The 21,176-nt window shown below is 51.6% G+C and overlaps 2 protein-coding genes across 2 annotated transcripts in view; one reads left to right on the top strand and one right to left on the bottom strand.

The window, feature by feature from the left end:
• The window catches only part of PARN (poly(A)-specific ribonuclease), a 28,332-nt gene extending 22,175 nt beyond the window's left edge, over window positions 1-6,157 (bottom strand). The window contains exons 1-5 of the mRNA XM_056866223.1: window positions 6,121-6,157; window positions 2,188-2,265; window positions 1,347-1,426; window positions 545-612; window positions 372-453 (exon numbers count right to left, since the gene is read on the bottom strand). Coding sequence (XP_056722201.1) covers window positions 372-453; window positions 545-612; window positions 1,347-1,426; window positions 2,188-2,265; window positions 6,121-6,139 — 327 coding nt within the window. The 5' untranslated portion in view covers window positions 6,140-6,157. The remainder of the gene's footprint in view (window positions 1-371; window positions 454-544; window positions 613-1,346; window positions 1,427-2,187; window positions 2,266-6,120) is intronic.
• A 4,321-nt stretch (window positions 6,158-10,478) lies between these two features.
• Window positions 10,479-18,892, top strand: ECI1 (enoyl-CoA delta isomerase 1). Its single transcript, XM_056866335.1, has 6 exons — window positions 10,479-10,641; window positions 13,086-13,213; window positions 15,837-15,983; window positions 17,213-17,334; window positions 17,466-17,644; window positions 18,716-18,892. Exons 1-6 carry the CDS (start codon window positions 10,479-10,481, stop codon window positions 18,880-18,882), a joined length of 906 nt encoding a protein of 301 aa, XP_056722313.1. The 3' UTR covers window positions 18,883-18,892.
• The last annotated feature ends 2,284 nt before the right edge of the window (window positions 18,893-21,176 follow it).

Here is a 21,176-nt window from a genome sequence, read left to right as displayed (position 1 = left end):
TTCTGCCTGGACCCACAAATGGCTGGCTAAGAAGCAAAGGGGGCTGCTGGTCATACAGCACATTATTCCCCCCCACACACACACAAGCTGCTGTCTGCCCTGAGGCTGTGGGCAAAGGACCAGGGCTAAATAAAAAGAATGGCACTTGTGCTCCACTGGCTTCACATACGGCTTTGAGTCTCCACCATTACTTACTTTATGCTTCCTTTTGGCTCAAACAAACCTCTACAAAATTAGGGACCAGGTGTCAACACAACGTCTATCAGAAACACTGCAGTTGGGAGGGGCTTTTTGGACACTCCAACCATCCAAGAAGCATTAGAAGACTGGGGGTGGGGGAGAGGAAAACACAAACTGGTTTTCTTACGTACCTGACAGACAAATTTGACATCCGGTGATGTTCTGTTGAAAGGTTTGGGAAAGATATAGAAATTAAATGATTTCATGATGTACCTAGGAAGGATAAGAGAAGCACAAGTAAGTTTACAGGTTATCCCACGTAGATGGCCTAGATTTAAAAGTGTCAATCAGGAGACCAACGTACTTTGCTTCCGTAAGATCATATTTAAAAGTGCAGAGTCCAAACTGGAACAGCAAGAAACCCATGGAATGCTAGAGAAAAAAGAGAGAAAATGATTCTGTTCAGTGCTTCATCCATAGCAGAGGACCCAGCTGAAGCCTTCTGTTATATAAAACTAATTTCCTGGTCCTCGCTGCCCCGGCATCAGAACTTTAACATGTAAAGTCAGAGAGACAGAAGCACCGACAGAAGGAAGTCAGGACGTAAATGTATTGGTTTCCAAGTGCGTATGCTCACATCCCTGTGCCCTTTTATACAAACTGAACCATGGAATCTACTAACAAGAACCATTTACAAAGAATAACTCAGCATTTTCCCTGATGGTGAAGAATGGATCCTCATTCCTAGAGGTCACCAAGTCCCCCCACCAAGGAAGAAACTGCAGCTACAACTGGCCTGCTCTCTTTGACAGGGCTGGCGCTGGCCGCTGCCACAGATAAACTAACAGCAAAGGTAAATCCCAAACTGTGAGCAGGTTCAACCATTTGACATTAAAAATTTTTTTTGCAACATTTAATTTTGACTAGATTTCCTAAACATGAATCTGAGAACTGAAAGATGTCAAACTCTTCTTGCTGCTGTTTTCTACGTCATTACATTTTAACCCCTGCCCAGAGAGCTCACTCATCCGCGCAGCATTACAAGCCAAAAAGGCCTGGCTTCCCTTCAGCACAGAGAAGACCGGAAGCTCACCTGTGCCACCTGGCGCCTCCACGGGCAAGAGCTTTTCAAAAGCAGCACCACGGTGAGCGAACGGCATGTTTACCTTTTTCAGTTTCTGATACCTTTCTTCAGGCGTGTCAAAGCCGTTGGTCAGCGCACTGACGGACGGGCCATCGCTGATCCCTAATCAGTACAAAACAAGGTTTCAGAGCCTCGTGAAGTCTCCCAGTGAGACAAAGGAGCCAGCGTTTGGGGTTACTCTCCAGATCCATTAGGGCAGGGGTGTCAAACACCCCTTGAGAGCTCTTATCCAGCCCGCAAGCCAGCCAAGGCAGCCCCCCCACTCTCAATCTGGACTGGTGGGGCATGGCTTGACCCCCACCAAGTGACACTTATGTCACATCTGGCCCTCGTAACAAATGAGTTTGAAACCCCTGCATTAGGGCTTTTTTGTTTTCACAGAGGCCACCAAGCACTCCCTGACCCAAGAGTTTTATTCTTCCCATGCTCCAAGTTACTGAATATGTTGCTAACCCTGGAGTTGCCACACCAACCAAATGCAGTAATATCAATATTACTGCACCTTGGCTACAGTCCACGAAGCAAGAACTTTCCGGAGAAGTGACCCATATTATGCTGCGGGTTCAGACCCTTACAGCCAGAGTGGCATGATGGTTAAGAGCGGTGGACTCTAATCTGGAGAACCGGGTTCAAATCCCCACTCCTCCACATGAAGCCTGCTGGGCGACCTTGGGCCAGTCACAGTTCTCCCCAAACTCTCTCAGCCCCACCTACCTCACAAGGTGTCTGTTGTGTGTGTGTGGGGAGGATTGTGATTGAAAGCCACTTTGAGACTCCTTATGGTAAAGAAATGTGGGATATAAAAACCAACTCTTCTTCTATTTTAATAAAAGAAATTCCATAACTGATTGTCCCTGCAGTACCTGAAAACTCTCCATCAATCGCCAAAAAGTCCGCTTCTTCGATGGCTTCATAAACTTTGCCAAGGTTATCCTTAAAATCTGTAGGCAACCAAGAGAGGAGGGGAAAAGAAATCAGACCACCCCACAACCACACTCTTCTGCATGTGTCAAAAAGCAGAAGAGGGACAGATGTAAAAAGTTCTCCCCTCCACCCTGTAATCCAAAGATGGCACTGCTAAGAGTCTGAGTAATCATTTAGGAATCTTCCCTACATTCAGTTAATACACATTACCACCATTCACAAGTTACACTTGTCCCTCTTTAAATGTCAGGGAGCTTCCTTACACCAGTGTGGGGAAAGGTGCTCTTCCCACTTGCCTGCGCTGCCTGCTGGCCCCTCTGGCCTTGTGACCAGACTCATGGGGGACGGTCCAACAATATGCAGCCCCTTCCTCTTTCTGCATTACCTGCCCACTCCCACAATTTTCTTCATTCCTCACCTTCCCTGGAGGTCAAGGGAAACATGTCAGTTTCACCAGAGAGCCCTTCTGGTTCCCAGTGAACACATGAACACATGAAGCTGCCTTCAACTGAATCAGACCCTTGGTCCATCAAAGTCAGTATTGTCTACTCAGACCGGCAGCGGCTCTCCAGGGTCTCAGGCAGGCAGGTCTTTCACATCACCTACTTTCCTGGTCTTAACTGGAGATGCCGGGGATGGAACCTGCATGCCAAGCAGATGATCTGCCACTGAGCTACAGCCCCTCCCTTCCAAGGGTGAGAAAAGTCTTGTCAATTTCACTCATCTGTCCTGGCTGCTGCCCTGTTACCTGCACCAACAGGCGATCTGACCATTATTTTCCCCCACCTCCTCAGTGTTATAAGAATGACCGAAGTGAAGACACAAAGTATCCTGTCATCAATGCCCATCATTATGGAAAGGCTGAAAGAACCGGTTACGGGAGACTCCTCCCGTTGAGACCTGTTACCAAGGAGACCCTTTCAAGAGGGAAGAGAAGCACCAGACGCATCACTGCTGCTCTGCAGGAAGAGACTAACGGCCATCCTATTTCCCACCATAGCTGCTCTTGGAATCATAGAATTATAGAGTTGGAAAGGGACATAGAAGCCATCTAGTCCAACCCCCTGCTCAATGCAGGATCAACCTCGAGCATCCCTGACAAGTAATTGTCCAGCCTCTGCTTGAAGACTGCCAGTGAAGGGGAGCTCACCACCTCCCCAGGTAGCTGATTCCACTGTCGAACAACTCTTACTGTAAAAAATTTCCCCTAATGTCCAGCATTAAATGTCCACCCGCAATTTAAACCCATTATTGCGAGTGCTGCCAACAGGAACAGCTCCCTGCCCTCTTCTTGTAGGGAAGCCCACAAGCATGGACACAGAGGCTAAAGTCTCCTTCCATTGGGGAACCTTCAAATCTAACATACCTGGGGAGGGGCTGTGGCGCAGTGGCAGAAGCATCTGGTTTGTGCGCAGAAATCCCTAGGCTCAACCCCCAATAGCCACTGCCGGTCAGTGTAGACAAGACTGAGCTTGCCAGGGCAACAGTCTGACCTAGCGAAAGGCAGCTTTATGTGTTCAGCACTCAAGACACCACACCTGCTCTGGTGTCTGCTGCCAAAAGAACCGGGTGATGTGGAAGACCTTAACCTGAGACTCCCAGAGAGCTGCCAAGCAGACAAGGGCAGACCTGTAGCCTTGCTCTGCATACTTGCATTTATCCTGCTATGTGCCTTCATGGACTATGACAGAAGAGAAGGCACTGTCAGGTCTGTATCTCAGTTGGTTTCGTTTTCCCACCAACTAGCCTTCAAGGATTGTTTTGCATACTTGGACTCTTTGAAGCCGACAGTAATCCGTGAAAACTACAGCGCCTTTGTGCTGTTTGCAAATTGTAATCTTTTGAAGCTGTACTGTGCTGTTGAGTGCTTTTTTCAATGCTTTTATGTTATCAAGTGCAAGCCAGTTTGCCCCATTGCTGTCTTAGTTTCCCTGTGCGCTGCTAACCTTTGTGACCAGTAAAACCAGCTTCTTTGGACAACTTTGTCTCCTGTTGTGGTTTGTGGTTCTCGTTAGGCCAAGTGCTCACATTAAGACAGTATTGTCTACTCAGACTGGCAGCAGCTCTCCAGGATCTCAGGTTGAGGCCTTTCACATCACCTACTTGCCTGGTCCCTTTAACGGGAGATCCTGGGGATTGAACCTGGGACCTTCTGCATGCCAAGCAGATGCTCTACTACTGAGCCACGGCCCCTCCCCTAATCTTCTGTGTCTCCTCAATGAGGACTGCCAACTATGGCTCGGGAAATTCTTGTAGATTTTTGGGGCAGTGTTTGGCCTTTCCAACTGGCCACACTTTATAACATCTCCCACTTTTGACCACACATGAACCTGCCTTATACTGAATACTCTACCCTTCGTCCATCAAAGTCAGTATTGTCTAAGACTGGCAGCAGCTCTCCAGGGTCTCAGGCTGACGCCTTTCCCATCACCACCTGCCTGGTCCTTTCGACTGGAGATCCCGGGGATTGAACCTGGGGCCTTCTGCAAGCCAAGCAAATACTCCACCACTGAGTCATAGCCCCTTCCCAGGGTCTCGGGCAGAGGTCTTTCACATCACCTACATGCCTACTTCCCTTTAACTCAGGGGTGGGGAACCTTTTTTCTGCCAAGGGCCATTTGGATATTGATAACATCATTCGCGGGCCGCACATTCTGGCCCTGCCCCCTTTAACCCACTCCATTGTCGCCACTTCCGCCCCCAGCCCTCTTGTAGTGCAGAGAAAATACGTTTCTCCACAGCCCAGGTGGGAAAGGGTTAACACAGTTTCTTGGGCGGTCCTAGCAGCTTCATAGCTAAGGACTCTTCTGCAAGGGGGAAAGAAGGTTCCTTTTCTCGGCAAAACTCACATCTGCCTTGAATAGAGGCTATTCCTGGCCGCGGGAGGGGGCGGATCGCCAGTCTTAGATCCTTCTGAGCTAGAGATCTGCCAGGACCCACGAAGGGCCAGACCAAATGATTTTGCGGGCCTTATACCGGCCCCGACGTTCCCCACCCCTGCTTTAACTGGAGAAGCCGAGGACTGAACCTGGGACCTTCTGCATGCCAAGCAGAGGCTTTACCACTGAGCCACAACCCCTCCCCAACACACACATGAAGCTGCCTGATGCTGAATCAGACCATCAGTCCATCAAGGGCTGTATTGCCTACTCAGACTGGCAGCGGCTCTCCAGGGTCTCAGGCCAATAAAGGTCTTTCCCACCACCTCCTGCCTGGTCCCTTTAACTGGAGAAGCCGAGGACTGAACCTGGGACCTTCTGCATGCCAAGCAGAGGCTTTACCACTGAGCCATAACCCCTCCCCGACACACACATGAAGCTGAATCAGACCATCAGTCCATCAAGGGCTGTATTGCCTACTCAGACTGGCAGCGGCTCTCTCTCAGGCCAATAAAGGTCTTTCCCACCACCTCCTGCCTGGTCCCTTTAACTGGAGATGCCGGGGGACTGAACCTGGGACCTTCTGCATGCCAAGCGGAGGTTCTGCCACTGAGCCAAACACATGGAGTTGCCTGATGCTACAATCAGACCCTGGATCCATCAAGGTCAGTATTGCCCGCTCAGATTGGCAGCCGCTCCCCGGCGGAGGCGTTTCCCCATCACCAGCTGCCTGGTCCTTTGCACTGGAGAGGGGACCCGGGGCTTGCGGGGCGGAGGCTCCGCCGTGGGCTTCTTCCACCCGTCCGTCCGTCCGTCCTTCCACCCCGCCACGGCCAGCCCCTCTCCCCGGGGAGGCTCCGCTCACTTCCCCGGCCGGGCGGGGGGGGCAGCAGAGGCCGAGGAAGGGCGGCGGGGGAGCAGCAGGCCCGGCGCTTCCCGCCAGACACGACGGGGGGGGGGAGGCACTCTGCACGTGCTCAGGGGAGGACTCACTGCTCCTGGTCACCTCCATGCCCGCGGCGGGGGCTGCTCGCCGGCCTCCTCCGCTCAGGCCCAGCGAGGAAGCGCCACTTCCGGAAACAAACCCGACGCGACCCTCCGGGCGACCCCCCCTTCCCCTGCGGCGTGGCGTCAGGGCCCACGTGAGCGGCGGCGCCGGGGTGATGACGGCAGCGACCCCGGCGACGCCCCTCCGCGCCGCCCCCATGGCGCAGATGCCTGAGCATGCGCAGTTGCACAGGGCGAACTCCCTGCGCCCTTTGCCCTCACTTGGGCGGGGCTGCTGGGCAGCAAAGGCTCCTTGGGGGTTCCTGCAATTGGGCCCTTCCTGCAGGGGGGGCGGGAGCGAGACGCGGTGCAGGGGTCGTTAGCGCCTGCAGCTGCTAAATTGCCTACTCAGACTGGCAGCGGCTCTCAGGCAGAGGTCTTTCCCATCACCTACTTGCCCGGTCCCTTTAACTGGTGAAGCAGCAGGCTTTTAGCAAACCAGACAGGCCTCTAGCAATAAAAAATAAATAAATAAAAAAAGCATGACTAAACTCCAAACTCAGAGGGCCTCTGGAGAGATACATTTTAGAAGTTAAAGACAGACAAAAGAGCATCCGAGAAGAGATAACTATAGAATACTACTTGTTCTTCCAAGGTTGACACACAGAGTAAAGCAGACAAGATGTCTGGGAACTATTAGGGAGGAAAAAGATTAATTGTTACCAGATAAAGTAACAGGTGCATTAACAATGGACTCCTTGCACAAGTTTATTTGACCAATCAGGTCATTTCTGTCTTATAATTCACCAATAAGATGTCTGTATAAGTAAGCCAATGGACAAATGAATTACATATTAAATCCACCAATTAACTGTAAAATATTTGCATGACCAATCAACAGTATAATGTATGTGTGATGTATTTTTGAATGTATAATGAACTAACCAAAGTCTATAAAGAATCTTACACACCTGTGTTCAGGGCCGAGCTTTTCCATTTTATTACTCTCAAGAGTGAAAAGCTGGGACTAGCAATTGCTAAATAAATCTGTTTTTTCTCAAGACAAGTGTCATGAACTCTTAAATCCAGCTCTTAAATTTGCTGTAACACTGGAGATGCTGAAATGGGTCTGTATTATTGTATTAAATTCCAATGACAATAACACAGTAGGAGGTTGATAGTTCAAGCAGTTGTTTATTAGGCCCAATATACACACCGGGTGAGAATTGCCCCAAATGCGCAGGACAATTCACACACCGAACAAAGTATTGCAACAACGTTTATAACTTTGGGTCAGGGGTGTTTACAATTACGTAGATTTACTGGACATTGGTTGTCTACTTCACTCTAATTAGCATAGATATTGGCCAAGGCTGTCTCTAAGCCACTGGTTCCCAACCCAGGGTCTGTGGACCCCCAGGGGTCCGCGAGAACTAAATTAAGGTCCACGAAACAAAGTTATAAACCCATAATAAATTAATATTTTTGATTAAAAGCTCTCTATTATAAAAACATATATTCAAATATTATTCTAAGTTTAATGTTTAACTAACAGGTCTGATTAAAGTTTATTTTCAAATTCTCTGAATTTTTATTTTGAACCTTGGGGTCCCTGCACCGAACAAAAAAAGTCCTAGTGGTCCCTGGCCAAAAAAAGGTTGGGAACCACTGCTCTAAGCAAATACTAGGTCTTGTTATCCTTGGAAGTAGGAAACACATTCCTCAGGAGGAAGGTAATTCTGAGCTTTCTACTGGTGAAAGGCTGTACCAGGCAGCAATGTAGCCTTATGTTCTGGCAGCTCATAATGGCGTCTGCCAGACTCATGCTAACGTAAATGTTTACACATTAGGGCAAGGATCAATACTTCACCCCTTATACCTGGGGCTGCATGTCAATTACATATATGTGCTCTCACATGGTATTGTGCTAGATGCTAGCCCTTATATTCTGGGCTTAGCATCTTTATAAGTGCGAGTATGTGGGCTGAGCATAAAAGCATACATTTCCCATAGCATATAATGATTTCAGGCATTACAATGCCAGGGATTGAACCTGGGACCTTCTGTATGCCAAGCAGATGCCCTACCACTGAGCCACAGCCCCTCCCCAACATGCACATGAAGCTGCCTGGTACTAGATCAGACTATCAGTCCATCAAGGTCTGTATTGCCTAATCAGGCTGGCAGCGTCTCAGGTAGAGAAGTCTTTCACATCACCTGCTTGCCTGGTCCCTTTAACTGGAGATGCCAGGGATCGAACCTGGGACCTTCTGCATGCCAAGCAGAGGCTCTACCACTGAGCCACAGCCTCTCCCCTAATAATAATAGCATACTATCAAGTCACTATGGACTCATGGCAACCCCTTGGACCATGGGGTTTTCACAGCAAGAGATGTGCAGAGACTGAGTGCCCTTGCCTTCCTCTGCACAGAGACCCACGGCGGCTTCCTCAGTGGTCTCCCATCCAAATACTAACCGGGGCTGACCCTGCTTGGCTTCCAAGCTAAGCTGTCAGACGGCTCCCCTTACAGGCCCCAGCCATTTATGCACGGGAGGTTTTGCCTTGGATTTGCAACAACACTTTCTAATTGGATCTGCGTCTCCCGTTTCATCTGACACTTTCTCAGGCAAGATTTTAAATTAATCCAAGCTGCTTATCGGTCAGCAGTTGGGAGAAGTCCCCATCCGTTTGCGGCTGTTGCTGTTTTACCCGGCTTCTTTAACACCCCACCACCAGGAAACCTTTCTCGTTTGCAGTCTTAATAAATCTGTCTTAGTAAATAAGTCTTAGTAAATCTGCCAAAGCGCAGACTCAAGAAGCCAGGGGCCATTTGTGCACGGGAGGTTTTGCCTTGGATTTGCTGCTCTGTACATGCACAGTTTCCCCATGCAAATTCTCACAAGAGGGAGGGCATCTTGGCCATCTTCTGGTCATTGGGGGTGTGGGGGGAGGTAGTTGTGAAACTCCTGCATTGTGCAGGGGTAGGGTTGCCAGGTGCCTCTTAGCCACTGGAGGGGGCTTTGGGGGTGGAGCCTGAGGGGGGGTTGGGGAGGGGCTCCAGTGCCATAGACTCCAATGGCCAAAGCGTCCCTTTTCTCCAGGGGAGCTGATCTCTATCGGCTAGGGATCAGTTGCAATAGCAGGCGCTCTCCAGCCGTCACCTGGAGGTTGGCAACCCTGTGCAGGGGCTTGGGCTCGGTGACCCTGGTGGTCTCCTTCCGACTCTAGGATTCTGATGTGGTAAACAAGGGTTCGTGGGGGGAGAGAGAGAGACCGGAGATCGTTATTTCAAGAAAACAGTTTATTTGCAGCTGCTGACTCAGAGGCCCTAATGGGCAGAAATCTCTGAGCCCCGATTGTACTGAGGGAGGGATAGTTATCCAAATTCAAGATGTGACAACCCATCAACATTCAGGGTAGGCTGATAGCACTCCAGACATAAAGGCGGCAGTAGGGTAACAGTTTCACCCAGTTCTTGTTAGGGTTTACTGTAACCCTCCATGACTCTTGCCCCAATTCCTTAGCACACAGACACACACACACAGAGATATCCTGCCCAGCAACAAGCTATTCCCTGGCTGTCCTAATACCTTTACAGCACTGGTTCCCAACCAGGGGTCCGTGGACCCCCAGGGGTCTGCGAGAACTAAATTAAGGTCCGCGAAACAAAGTTATAAACCCATAATAAATTAATATTTTCAATTAAAAGTTCTCTATTATAAAAATATATATATTCAAATATTAGTCTAAGTTTAATGTTTAACTAACCGTTATGATTAAAGTTTATTTTCAAAATCTCGGAATTTTTATTTTGCACCTTGGGGTCCCTGCACCGAACAAAAAAGTCCTAGTGGTCCCTGGTCAAAAAAAGGGTTGGGAACCCCTGCTTTACAGAAAGGAAAAGGGATTATTACCGATTGCTAAATCAGTGGATCTCCCATAGCCAGGGGAAGTCTACCTTGCGGTCTCGATCCAAACTCAAAAGAGCAACCCCCCCGTGCAGAGTTCTGGGCGGGCAGGGGGGGAAGCTGCGCGCGCAGGAAGCGGCCAACCCAAAGATAAAAAAAAAACCAAAAAAAAAAAAGAAAAGAAAACCCGGGCGTGCAGGCCGCGCTTTGGGATGCAAAACCCTCCCGGCCGCCCCCGGGGAAGGAGCCGCTTCTTTCCCCGCCGGCTGCTAGCCTTTGCACGGGCAGGGCTGCAGGGGAGCGCGCCGTCGGGTCTCCGGGCGGTGCGGAGCGCGGGTCTTGCGCAGCCGGGAGGGGAGGGGAGGGGAGGGGAGGGGACCGCCCCCTCCCCTCCCCTCCCCTCCCCTCCCCTCCCCTCCCCGCCTTCCAGCCTGCCTGCCTGCCTGCCTGCGAAGATGGCGTCCCGGGCAGCCTGGGCCGGCCGAGCTTGGCGGCTGCCCCTCCCTGCAAGGTGGGCTTGCAAGCCCGGCTGCCTTTCCCTCGCCGCTCCGGCCCGGCCGGCCCCGCGGCGCCTCTTCAGCAACGACAAGGTCCTGGTGGAGCTGGCGGAGGGCGCAGGTAGGCAGGGCCAGGCGCAAGTCCGCCCGGGGAAGCGCGCGGCGGCTGCAGTCCGTCCCAGCAGCCCCCTGGAGACTCCCCAGGGCGGGCAGGGGCTGCGGTCGAGCCTCTGCTGGGCGGGCACGAGGTCCCCGGCTCAATCCCGGGCACCTCCAGTTAAAGCATAAGAGTGGGAAGGGGCCGCCAAGGTCATCTAGTCCAACCCCCCGCACAATGCACAGCTACCTCCCCCCCACACACACCCCCAGGGACCCCCCACTCCATGCCCGGAAGGTGGCCAAGGTGCCCTCCCTCTCCTGCCTCTCACTAGGCAGGTAGGTGCTGCGAAAGACCCCCCGCCGGAGACCCTGCAGAGCCGCTGCCGGTCTGAGCAAGCAAGACTGACTTGGATGGACCGGGGGTGGGGGGTCTGGTTCAGTAGACGGCAGCTTTGTGTTTTAGGGAAGGGCTGTGGCTCAGTGGTAGAGCCTCTGCTTGGCATGCAGAAGGTCCCAGGTTCAATCCCTGGCATCTCCACTTAAAGGGACTAGGTGAGTAAGTGATGGGAAAGACCTCAGCCTGAGACCCCGGAGAGCCGCTGCCGGTCTGAGTAGACAATACTGACTTTGATGGACCAGGGGTCTGACTCAGTACAAGGCAGCTTTATTTAGAATAAGGGGAGGGGCTGTGGCTCAGTGGTAGAGCCTCTGCTGGGCATGCAGAGGCTCTACCAGGTTCAATCCCCGGCGTCTCCAGTTAAAGAGACTAGGCAGGTAGTAGATTTGAAAGACCCCTGCCTGAGACCCTGCAGAGCCGCTGCCGGTCTGGGCAGACAAGACTGCCTTGGATGGACCCAGGGGTCTGGTTCAGTAGACGGCAGCTCCGTGTGTTCACACGTTCAGCCTTCCTGCCACCTCTCCCTTTTTCAGACGCCTTTTGCTACGGACAGACTAACACGATCTCATAACCACGATGTCAGGGACAAAAGCAGCCCTACAACAGCCCGCTGGCCGGGGCCTCCTCCGCCTGGAAGCGGGCCAGAAGAATCCTTGTCCGGGGGTCCAGCCGGCCACGGGGCAGCCCTGGCCCGGCTCCAGGCCCCTGGGGTTTTGACGCTGACTTTTAGCACCCAGCGGAAAGGAGGTGAAAGGTGGTCTGGCCCTTGCAGCACAGGCAGCGGGGCTTCCCTGGGGGGAAGGGCTCCAACGGGGACACACGGGCGAAAACGGCCCCTTCTGTTGGACCGAGGCCGGCCTTTCGTCCTCTTCCACCTTGCCTCTGCCTCTAAGGGGCCTGTGAGTAAATACCAAGGCCAAATCTCTGGCTGCTGTAGTGCAGAGGGACGGTGCGGCCCCTGCCCCTTGGGTCCGGCCAGCCCAGCCTTCTCTGCAGTGGCCCCCAGCTGGTTGCTGCAAAGAAGGTGGCAAGTCGAAGTTGCAGCCGTTAATGTGAGCTGCCTCGAACCACGAGGAAAGGGGGGAGATGCATGTTTTAATAAATAATGTAAATAAAAATAGAGCCAGGAAGTGATACCCTGCTCCCAGCACTTGATATTCAGAGGCGGCCTGCCTCTGTTGTGAGGAGGGGAAGGGAAGGGGATGGTAAGCCGGTTTGATTCTTCCTTAAGTGGTAGAGAAAGTCGGCGTATAAAAAACCAACTTTTCTTCTTCTCTAAACACAGTTCCATTTAGCTGCCATGGCTGACACCTGTAAGCACTTGTTTGTCCTGAAAGTCCAATAGCCACACCAAGAGACAGATAGTCCAGAAGAGTTGGTTTATTGGTACAGGTATGCAGAGCTTAGGAATCAGAAGGCAGGAACGCAGGGGGGAAAGTGTACGCTTGGTTATATGGAGAAACACAGACAATACAGTCATATCATGATAACACCGGTCAGACTACCAGGCTCCCCCAAAGCTCCCAGGCTCTGAGAAGCTATGCCAGCTGGAGGCTGTTCTGATAAACAACCTTGAAGCTGGCGGCAAACGGAGAATCCAAAAGTCAGCCTGACAACACCCATAGATCTATCCTTCCTCTGCGAAAGGGTCCCCAACCTTTTTGAGCCTACGGGCGCCTTTGGAGTTCTGACACAGTGTGGTGAGCGTAGCCATCCGATGGCTGGCACAAAGTGGCTCCCTCGGGAGGCGGGGCAAGCCTCAAAATAGGCTGCGGTGGCATCCGCTGCCAAAGCAGCATTTTTAAAAAACTGCCCAGCCAATCAAACCTCCAATGGCCAACCTTGCTGGGTAAAAGCCCCACCTGGCCCCACCCACTGTCTAAAAACACTTGGCAGGCACCAGAAAAGGTGTTGGTGGCCATCCTACGTAAGGACGTAGAATTTCAGGCGGCAAGGAAGGCTCTGACCGCAAAAGTGCCGTGTGGCCAGGAGTGGGGTTTGTGTTTTTTTTGCAAAAAAAGTGTCTTTTCTGTTAGTCTCTCCTGCTGACGTGTGGGTGTGTCGCTTAGGGGTCGCCGTGATGAAGCTGAAGAGCCCCCCCGTGAACAGCCTGAGCCTGGAGCTGCTAACGGAGTTCTCGATAAGCCTGGAGAAGCTGGAGAACGACAAGGCCTGCCGGGGGGTCATCCTGACCTCGGTACGGATTCGAGATGGGAACTGGGCTCTTTCGCACTGGCCGCAGCCTCTGGAAACGGCGGCTTCCCTGCTGCTGCTGCTCGGCCTGCTGCCTTCATTTGATTCTTTGCGCCACTGGGAAGGCTGCCGCTGAGGAGAGTGGTTCATACAGTGATAGGAAAGGAATCGTTTTCTGTTTAACGTGCCAAAGAGGCAAGACAAATGAATTGCTCTTGGTGGGATCTGACTCAAGGACGAGCCTAAAATCATAAGTGCTTTGGAAATTCATCACCCCCAATAACCTAGCATCCTTTGCAGCATGGTGTAGTGGTTAAGAGCGGTGGTTTGGAGTGGTGCTGATCTGGAGAACCGGGTTCAATTCCCCACTCCTCCACATGAGCAGCGGAGGATAATCTGGTGAACTGGATTTGTTTCCCCACTCCTCCACACGAAGCCAGCTGGGTGACCTTGGGCAAGTTACAGCTCTGTTGGAACTCTCTCAGCCCCACCTACCTCACAGGGTGTCTGTTGTGGGGAGGGGAACGGAAGGTGATTGTAAGCCGGTTTGAGTCTCCATTAAGTGGTAGAGAAAGTCGGCATATAAAAACCAACTCTTATTATTATTATTATTTATTTTTGCTGTCAAGTCGCAGTTGATTTACGGTGACCCCTTGGGGTGTTCAAGGCAAGAGACGTTCAGAGGTGGTTTGCCATTGCCTGGCTCTGCGTAGCGATCCCAGACTTCCTTGGTGGTCTCCCATCCAAGTACTGACCGGGGCCAACCCTGCTTAGCTTCTGAGATCTGACGAGGTTGGGCCAGCCTGGGCTATCCAGGTCAGGGCAAGCTAATTATTAGTAGCTTCAAAATGAAACAAGGGGTTCCACGGCCCCTTAGAGCGTAACAGAACTGATTCCACTGTAAGGTTTCTTGAGTCTGTGTTTTGTTAGATTTCTACTGTATTAAGACTACAAACGAGAAAGGTTTCCTGGCGGTGGTGTGTTACGAAAGAGGCGGGTTAAAACAGCACTCAGCTGCAAACGGATGAGGACTTCTCCCAACTGTTGGCTGCTAAGCAGCTTGGATTAATTTAAAATCTTACCTGAGAAAGTGTAGGATGAAACGGGGGAAGCAGATCCGATTGGAAAGTGTTGCAGGCATGTGTGTGTGTAAAGTGCCCAAGTCGCAGCCGACTTATGGCGACCCCTTTTTGGGGTTTTCATGGCAAGAGACTAACAGGTGGTTTGCCAGTGCCTTCCTCTGCACAGCAACCCTGGTATTCCTTGGTCTCCCATCCAAATACTAGCCAGGGCTGACCTTAGCTTCTGAGATCTGACGAGATCAGGCTAGCCTGGGCCATCCAGGTCAGGGCATAGTTGAACTAATTAAAAGCTTAAGGGTTGGGCTGTGCAGAGCATTAGCACCTCTAGTGAGTGATGCTTTCAGGTGGGGGGCCGTTTTAGTCGGCAGTACGAGTACAACAACATCCCTTCCTTTCCTTTATTATTAATCTCATATGACCAAAGATCTTGAGCATGAAGAATACATAAAAGTTAAAACATGATAAAATCTTAAAAGACTTAAAACATTATAATATTACAAATGCTATTGCAAATATAAACAATGAAATAGATAATACCTTCATTTAGCGCATCAGAAAATAAATACATAGACCCAACCAATTCGTATATAATCAGCAATAAAATCATTGTAATGGATCTTTAAAGAAACTACTATTGCCAGTCATTTTGCAACACATCTAGTTATTTCTGGGCCAGAGTCTGCTAGCAGTAGTGATACAACCCACGGCCTATAGCTAGATAAAAGAGAGGCAATCCAGATGGTCCTGGGTGCAATCCGTTGATCAGAGAATAGAATCAGGTGATCTGTCGTCTCTGTTGCCCCTGATATGCAACTGCAGAAGCAATCTGCTAGCACAGCATCATATTCCACAATTCTGGGCGGTTCAACGGACAGACCTTGCTTCAAGTCTCAGGGCCAGGAAGGAATTTTTTGTCTTCTGGTGCCCCTGTTTGGTTCTGTGTTTGGCCCAGGTTTAAGGAAGTGTGGCCCTTGCCTTACAGGCAAAGGCGGCCTTTCCCCCGCTTAGTGGCACGTGTGTGAGCTGTGCAGATGATACAGCATTCTTTGGGGGAGGTAAAATAGACACTAGTCATGATGCATATCTATTCTCTCCAGAATCAGAGGAGCAGGCCTATTATATGGGGTGCTGTGGAACACAGGCAGGATAAATGCTGCTGCAGTCGTCTTGCTTGTGGGCTTAGAATCATAGAGTTGGAAGGTACCACCAGGGTCATCTAGTCCAACCCCCTGCACAATGCAGGAAATTCACAACTACCTTCCCCCAGCGACCCCTACTCCATGCCCAGAAGATGGCCAAGATGCCCTCCCTCTCATGATCTGCCTGAGGTTATAGAATCAGCATTGCTTCCTAGAGGCACCTGGGCGGCCACTGTGTGGACAGACTGCTGGACTTGATGGGCCTCCTGGGTCTGATCCAGCAGGGCTTTTCTTATGGAATACCGGCAGGTCTCTCCTTCCCCCAGGGCTTGTACAACCTGTAGGGCTTTCCATTGTGCGATGTTCTGGGAGACGGCCTGAGACACTTTCCCTTCCCTCTTCCCAGGCTGTCCCCCAGATCTTCTCGGCGGGGCTGGACATTACCGAGATGCACGGCAAAAGCCCGGAGCACTATGCCGAGTTCTGGAAGGCCGTGCAGGAGTTGTGGCTGAAGCTGTACAGATCCAGTCTGGTGACGGTGGCGGCAGTCAATGCAAGTTCTCTTTCTTTGTGTCCGGCCCCCTCCCACTGGGATCTGTCCTTGGCTCACTGGGCTGCCCAGGCAGGGAGGACCACCTCCTAATTTAGCTGAAATACTGGAATAGCTGTAGGATGCTGTGGGAATGGGGGGGGGGGTGTCCCTGTGTATGGGGATGACCAAAAGCAACCTGCATTTAAATGGCAGAAGACATGCAAGGTGACCTCCATGGCAAATGGTGTGTGAGCCTTTAAGTGATCAGGCTTCCTTGCATTCAACAAGGAGACGGTGATGTCGAAGGGTTGGGGCCACCTGTTTGCCAGTGAGGCCTTGAAAATACAACATCCAAATTAGTTGTCATCATTTTATTTTTAAAGCTTTCCCCTGCCGTCCAGCTAGAAGAACAGCAGGGGCTCGCTCTCAACTCAGGAGTCTGATACTGCTTTGCGTAAATATTTGGCCAGCGTGTCATGGACTCTGTCCCACAGGACCTTGCATGGAGCCAGCGTGGAGTAGTGGTTAAGAGCAGTGGACTCTGATCTGGAGAACCGGGTTTGATTAGTGGATGCTAATCTGGTGAACTTGATTGGTTTCACCACTCCTCCACATGTTCATGGAGGAAAGGGGTATTCATGGCTACTAGTCCAAATGGATAGTAGTCATGATGCATACCTATTATCTCCAGGATCAGAGGAGCATACCTATTACCTTAGGTGCTGTGGAACACAGGCAGGATGGTGCTGCTGCAGTTGTCTTGTCTGTGGGCTTCCTAGAGGCACCTGGTAGGCCACTGTGTGAACGGACTGCTGGACTTGATGGGCCTGGGTCTCATCCAGCAGGGCCTTTCTTATGTTCTTATGTTCTTAAGCCAGCTGGGTGAGCTTGGGCTAGTCACCGCTCTCTTAGAGTTCTCTCAGCCCCACCTCCCTCACTGGGTGTCTGTTGGGAGGGGAAGGGAAGGCCAGTTTGATTCTTCCTTAAGCCAGTTTGCCAGTTTGATTCTTCCTTAAGTGGTAGAGAAAGTCTGCATAGAAAAACCAACCCTTCTTCTCCTTCTGCATTCAGAGCCAGCTTGCTTTGCACTTAAAGAACAAGCTGCCTCAAGAATGCAAGAGCATTTTATGTCAATGAATATGTTTTAAAGAAAGATGAACCGGGGTGGGGGGAGAAGCATTGAGAGTGCAGGCTGTAGAGCTGCTGTCTGGGGCCAAGCAGACCCCGTGTTCTCTGCTCCCTCCTCCTAGGGTTCCAGCCCTGCCGGCGGCTGCCTGTTAGCCCTCTCGTGCGACTACAGGCTCATGGCCGATAACCCCAAGTACTGCATCGGTCTGAATGAGACGCAGCTGGGAATCGTTGCACCTTTCTGGTGAGGGAGGCATGTGGGCAGCGGGGGAGGAGCAGCTAGAGGGTGGTGGCGGGGGTTTTGGGTGAGGGTCACGTGCAGACTGGCCAGCTGGCGCTGTGCCTTCTGCCTGAGTGTTTGTCCCTTGTGGCCAGGTTCAAAGACGCAATGGTCAGCACCATCGGCCACAGGGCCACGGAGAGATCCCTGCAGCTCGGCCTCCTCTATCCTGCCCCCAACGCCCTCAAGGTTGGCCTCGTGGATCAGCTGGTGCCCGAAGAGAAGATCCAGGACGCGGCAACTCAGGTGATGGCCCAGTGGCTGGCCACTCCAGGTGAGAAAGTACAAGAGATCCTGCCCCTGCCCCACGATGTGCCTCTGAACCCCAAGGCAAACGGCCGTGGAGCGAGGGCTCATCTGGAGAGCCGAGTACGAGTCTACTCGCTGGGGGAGGGGGGCGGCACCAGCAAAAGCTGCAGGAGGGGCTCTGTGTTGGACCCCCTTTGCAGCCCCTAGAGTGTCTTGGGGAGTGCCGCAGGAGCAGCCCTTGCCATGTGGCTCAGTGAGGGGAGGGGCCGTGGCTCAATGGCAGAGCCTCTGCTTGGCATGCAGAAGGTCCCAGGTTCAATCCCCCGCAGCATCTCCAGTTAAAGGGACTAGGCAAGGAGGTGATGTGAAAGACCTCTGCCTGGGGCCTTGGAGAGCTGCTGCCGGTCGGAGTAGATAGTCAGTAAACTGTCTTTGATGGACCCAGGGGGGTCTGATTCAGTGTAAGGCGGCTTCATGTGTTTCCCCTCTAAAGGGTGTTGAGGAGAGCCATTCCATTGCATCCCTCTCATGTCCCCCACAACCCACTCGGGGGTTCTGGCTTCTCCTCCTGCTCCCTGTAGGTATCTATAGCAGGTGCAGATGGAGAGTGAGGAGGGCAGCCCTTGTAAGCAGAGGAGGGGGGAAGGGAAGGTTGTTAAGCAGAGGCTAGATGGCCATCTGTCAGCAATGCTGATTCTATTACCTTAGGCAGATCCTGAGAGGGAGGGCATCTTGGCCATCTTCTGGGCATGGAGTAGGGGTGTGTGGGGGTGTGGTAGTTGTGAGTGTCCTGCATTGTGTAGGGGGTTGGACTAGATGACCCTGTGGTCCCTTCCAGCTCTATGATTCTATGAATGAGGGCGTCCGGCCCAGTTAGCTTCAATCCCCGGAGCTGGGATTTAGAGAAGCCATGGATCAGGCTTTGGGTCAGGTCAGGGATCGGCAATTGGAGGCCGCTGGGCCAAGCCTTGCCCCCTGGAGGGATGTTTCTCCCTCCACCTTCAGTTGCCAACCAGGAGGCTACGGGGTGGGAGGATGGGGCTGCCCTCCCTCACCCCCTGCTTGATCCAATCGGCTTTCTCTCTCTGCCACCTAGATCACGCCCGCCAGATCACCAAGTCCATGATGCGGAAGGAGGCCGTGGAGCGCCTGCTGAAGCATCGGGATGCCGACGTCCAGAACTTCGTCAGCTTCATCTCCAGGGACTCCATCCAGAAGTCCCTCCAGATGTACATTGAGATGCTGAAGCAGAGGAAAGCCTAAGCTAAGCCGGGAGCCACCGGGCAGGCTGGCGTCGAACCACTCCGGCGCTGCTGGTCCGGAAACCTCAGTGCCTCTTTCTACCCCTGGTGCCTTTTACACGGACTTTGGATCCCAAAGAGGGGGAGGCCGGGCCCCTCTGTGCCGGTCAGGTATTCGTTCTCCTCTGAGAGAGTTAGTTTTACAGTGTGTGAATGGCCAATAAACAATTGTTTAAACTGGGACTCTCGCCTGCCTCTCAGTGGCTGCTCACGAACACCCTCTTGAGCAGGGAATCTGGGCCAGGTTCCCGGAGGGCCCACTGGCAGTTGTGTTGAGTGCTTCCCGCTCATGACGTCACCCCACCTTCTCCGTGGCCTGGGCGGGGTCAGCTAGCGTGGCAAAGAGCAGATCTCAACTGTCCTATTGTGGCAAACAGACCAGGACCCATCAAGAGAAGAAGAGTTGGTTTTTATATGCTCACTTTCTCTACCACTTAAGGGAGACTCAAACCGGCTTACAATCACCTTCTGTTCCCCTCCCCACAGCAGATACCCTGGGAGGTAGGTGCGGCTGAGAGAGCTCTAAGAGAGCTGTGACAAGCCCAAGGCCACCCAGCTGGTTTCATGTGGAGGAGTGGGGAATCAAATCCAGTTCACCAGATTAGCCTCCGCCGCTCATGTAGAATCATAGAATCATAGAGTTGGAAGGGACCACCCGGGTCATCTAGTCCAACCCCCTGCACAATGCAGGAAATTAACAACTACCTCCCCCCACAACCCCAGTGACCCCAACCCTCCCCCAGCCATGCAGGATCCCACAATCAAAGCACTCCCGACAGATGGCCATCTAGCCTCGGCTTAAAGACCTCCAAAGACGGGGACTCCACCACCTTCCGAGGCAGCGCATTCCACCGTCGAACAGCCCTCACTGTCAGAAAGTTCTTACTAATGTTTAGGTGGAATTGCTTTTCTATTAGTTTAAATCCATTACTCCATGTTCTAGTCTCTGGAGCAACAGAGAACAAGCTAGTTCACTCATCAACATGACATCCCTTCCAATATTTAAACATGGCTATCATGTCTCCCCTCAACCTTCTCTTCTCCAAACAAAACAAACCCAACTCCCTAAGTCTCTCCTCATAGGGCATGGATTCCAGACCTTTGACCATTCTGGTCACCCTCCTCTGGACACGCTCCAACTTGTCAACATCCTTCTTAAATTTTGGAGCCCAAAACTGGACACAGTATTCCAAGTGAGGTCTGACCAATGCAGAATACAGTGTCAGTATTACTTCCCTTGATCTAGACACAGTACTCCTATTGATGCAGCCCAGAATTGCATTGGCCTTCTTAGCCACCACATCACACTGTTGACTCACGTTCAGCTTGTGGTCCACTAAGACTCCCAGATCTCTTTCACATGTACTGTTGTCAAACCAACTATCTCCCATCCTGTACCTGTGCCTTATGTTGTTTCTGCCTAGGTGAAGTACTTTATACTTCTCCCTATTGAAATCCATATGGCCCAGCTCTCCAGTCTATCGAGGTCATTCTGAACTCTGACCCTACCCTCCGGAGTATTAACTACCCCTCCTAACTTGATGTTATCTGCAAATTTGATTAGCATGCTCTCTATTCCATCATCCAAGTCATTTATAAAAATATTAAATAGTACTGGTCCCAGGACAGACCCCTGTGGCACCCCACTGGTCACTCCTCTCCAGGATGAAGTTGTGCCATTAATGAGCACCCTTTGGGTTCGGTTGGTCAACCAATTACCAATCCACCTAACAGTAGCCGTGTCCAGCCTGCATTTTACTAGCGTTGTTTCAAGAAGATCATGGGGGACTTTATCAAAGGCTTTACTGAAATCAATGTACCCTACATCTACAGCATTCCCTTCATCTACCATACTTGTCACTCTTTCGAAAAAAGATATGAGATTAGTTTGGCATGACCTGTTTTTGAGAAACCCATGTTGACTGTCAGTGATCACGGAATTTCTTTCCAAGTGCTTACAGACCGTCTGTTTAATTATCTGCTCAAGTTTTTTAGCTGGTATTGATGTCAGGCTGACTGGGCGATAATTGTTTGGGGTTTCTTTTCCCCCCTTTTTAAAGATGGGGACCACATTAGCCCTCCTCCAGTCTGCTGGAACCTCTCCTGTTCTCCATGAATTCTCAAAGATTATTGCCAGTGGTTCTGAAATAACTTCGGCCAGTTCTTTTAACACCCTTGGATTCAGTTTGTCTGGCCCTGGAGACTTGAATTCATTAAGAGTAGCCAAGTAATCCCGTACTATCTCAGTGTCTGTAC

Source organism: Euleptes europaea, chromosome 21, assembly GCF_029931775.1.
Source record: "Euleptes europaea isolate rEulEur1 chromosome 21, rEulEur1.hap1, whole genome shotgun sequence".
Lineage (NCBI taxonomy): Eukaryota > Metazoa > Chordata > Lepidosauria > Squamata > Sphaerodactylidae > Euleptes > Euleptes europaea.
This window is presented reverse-complemented; position numbering and strand designations above follow the sequence as displayed.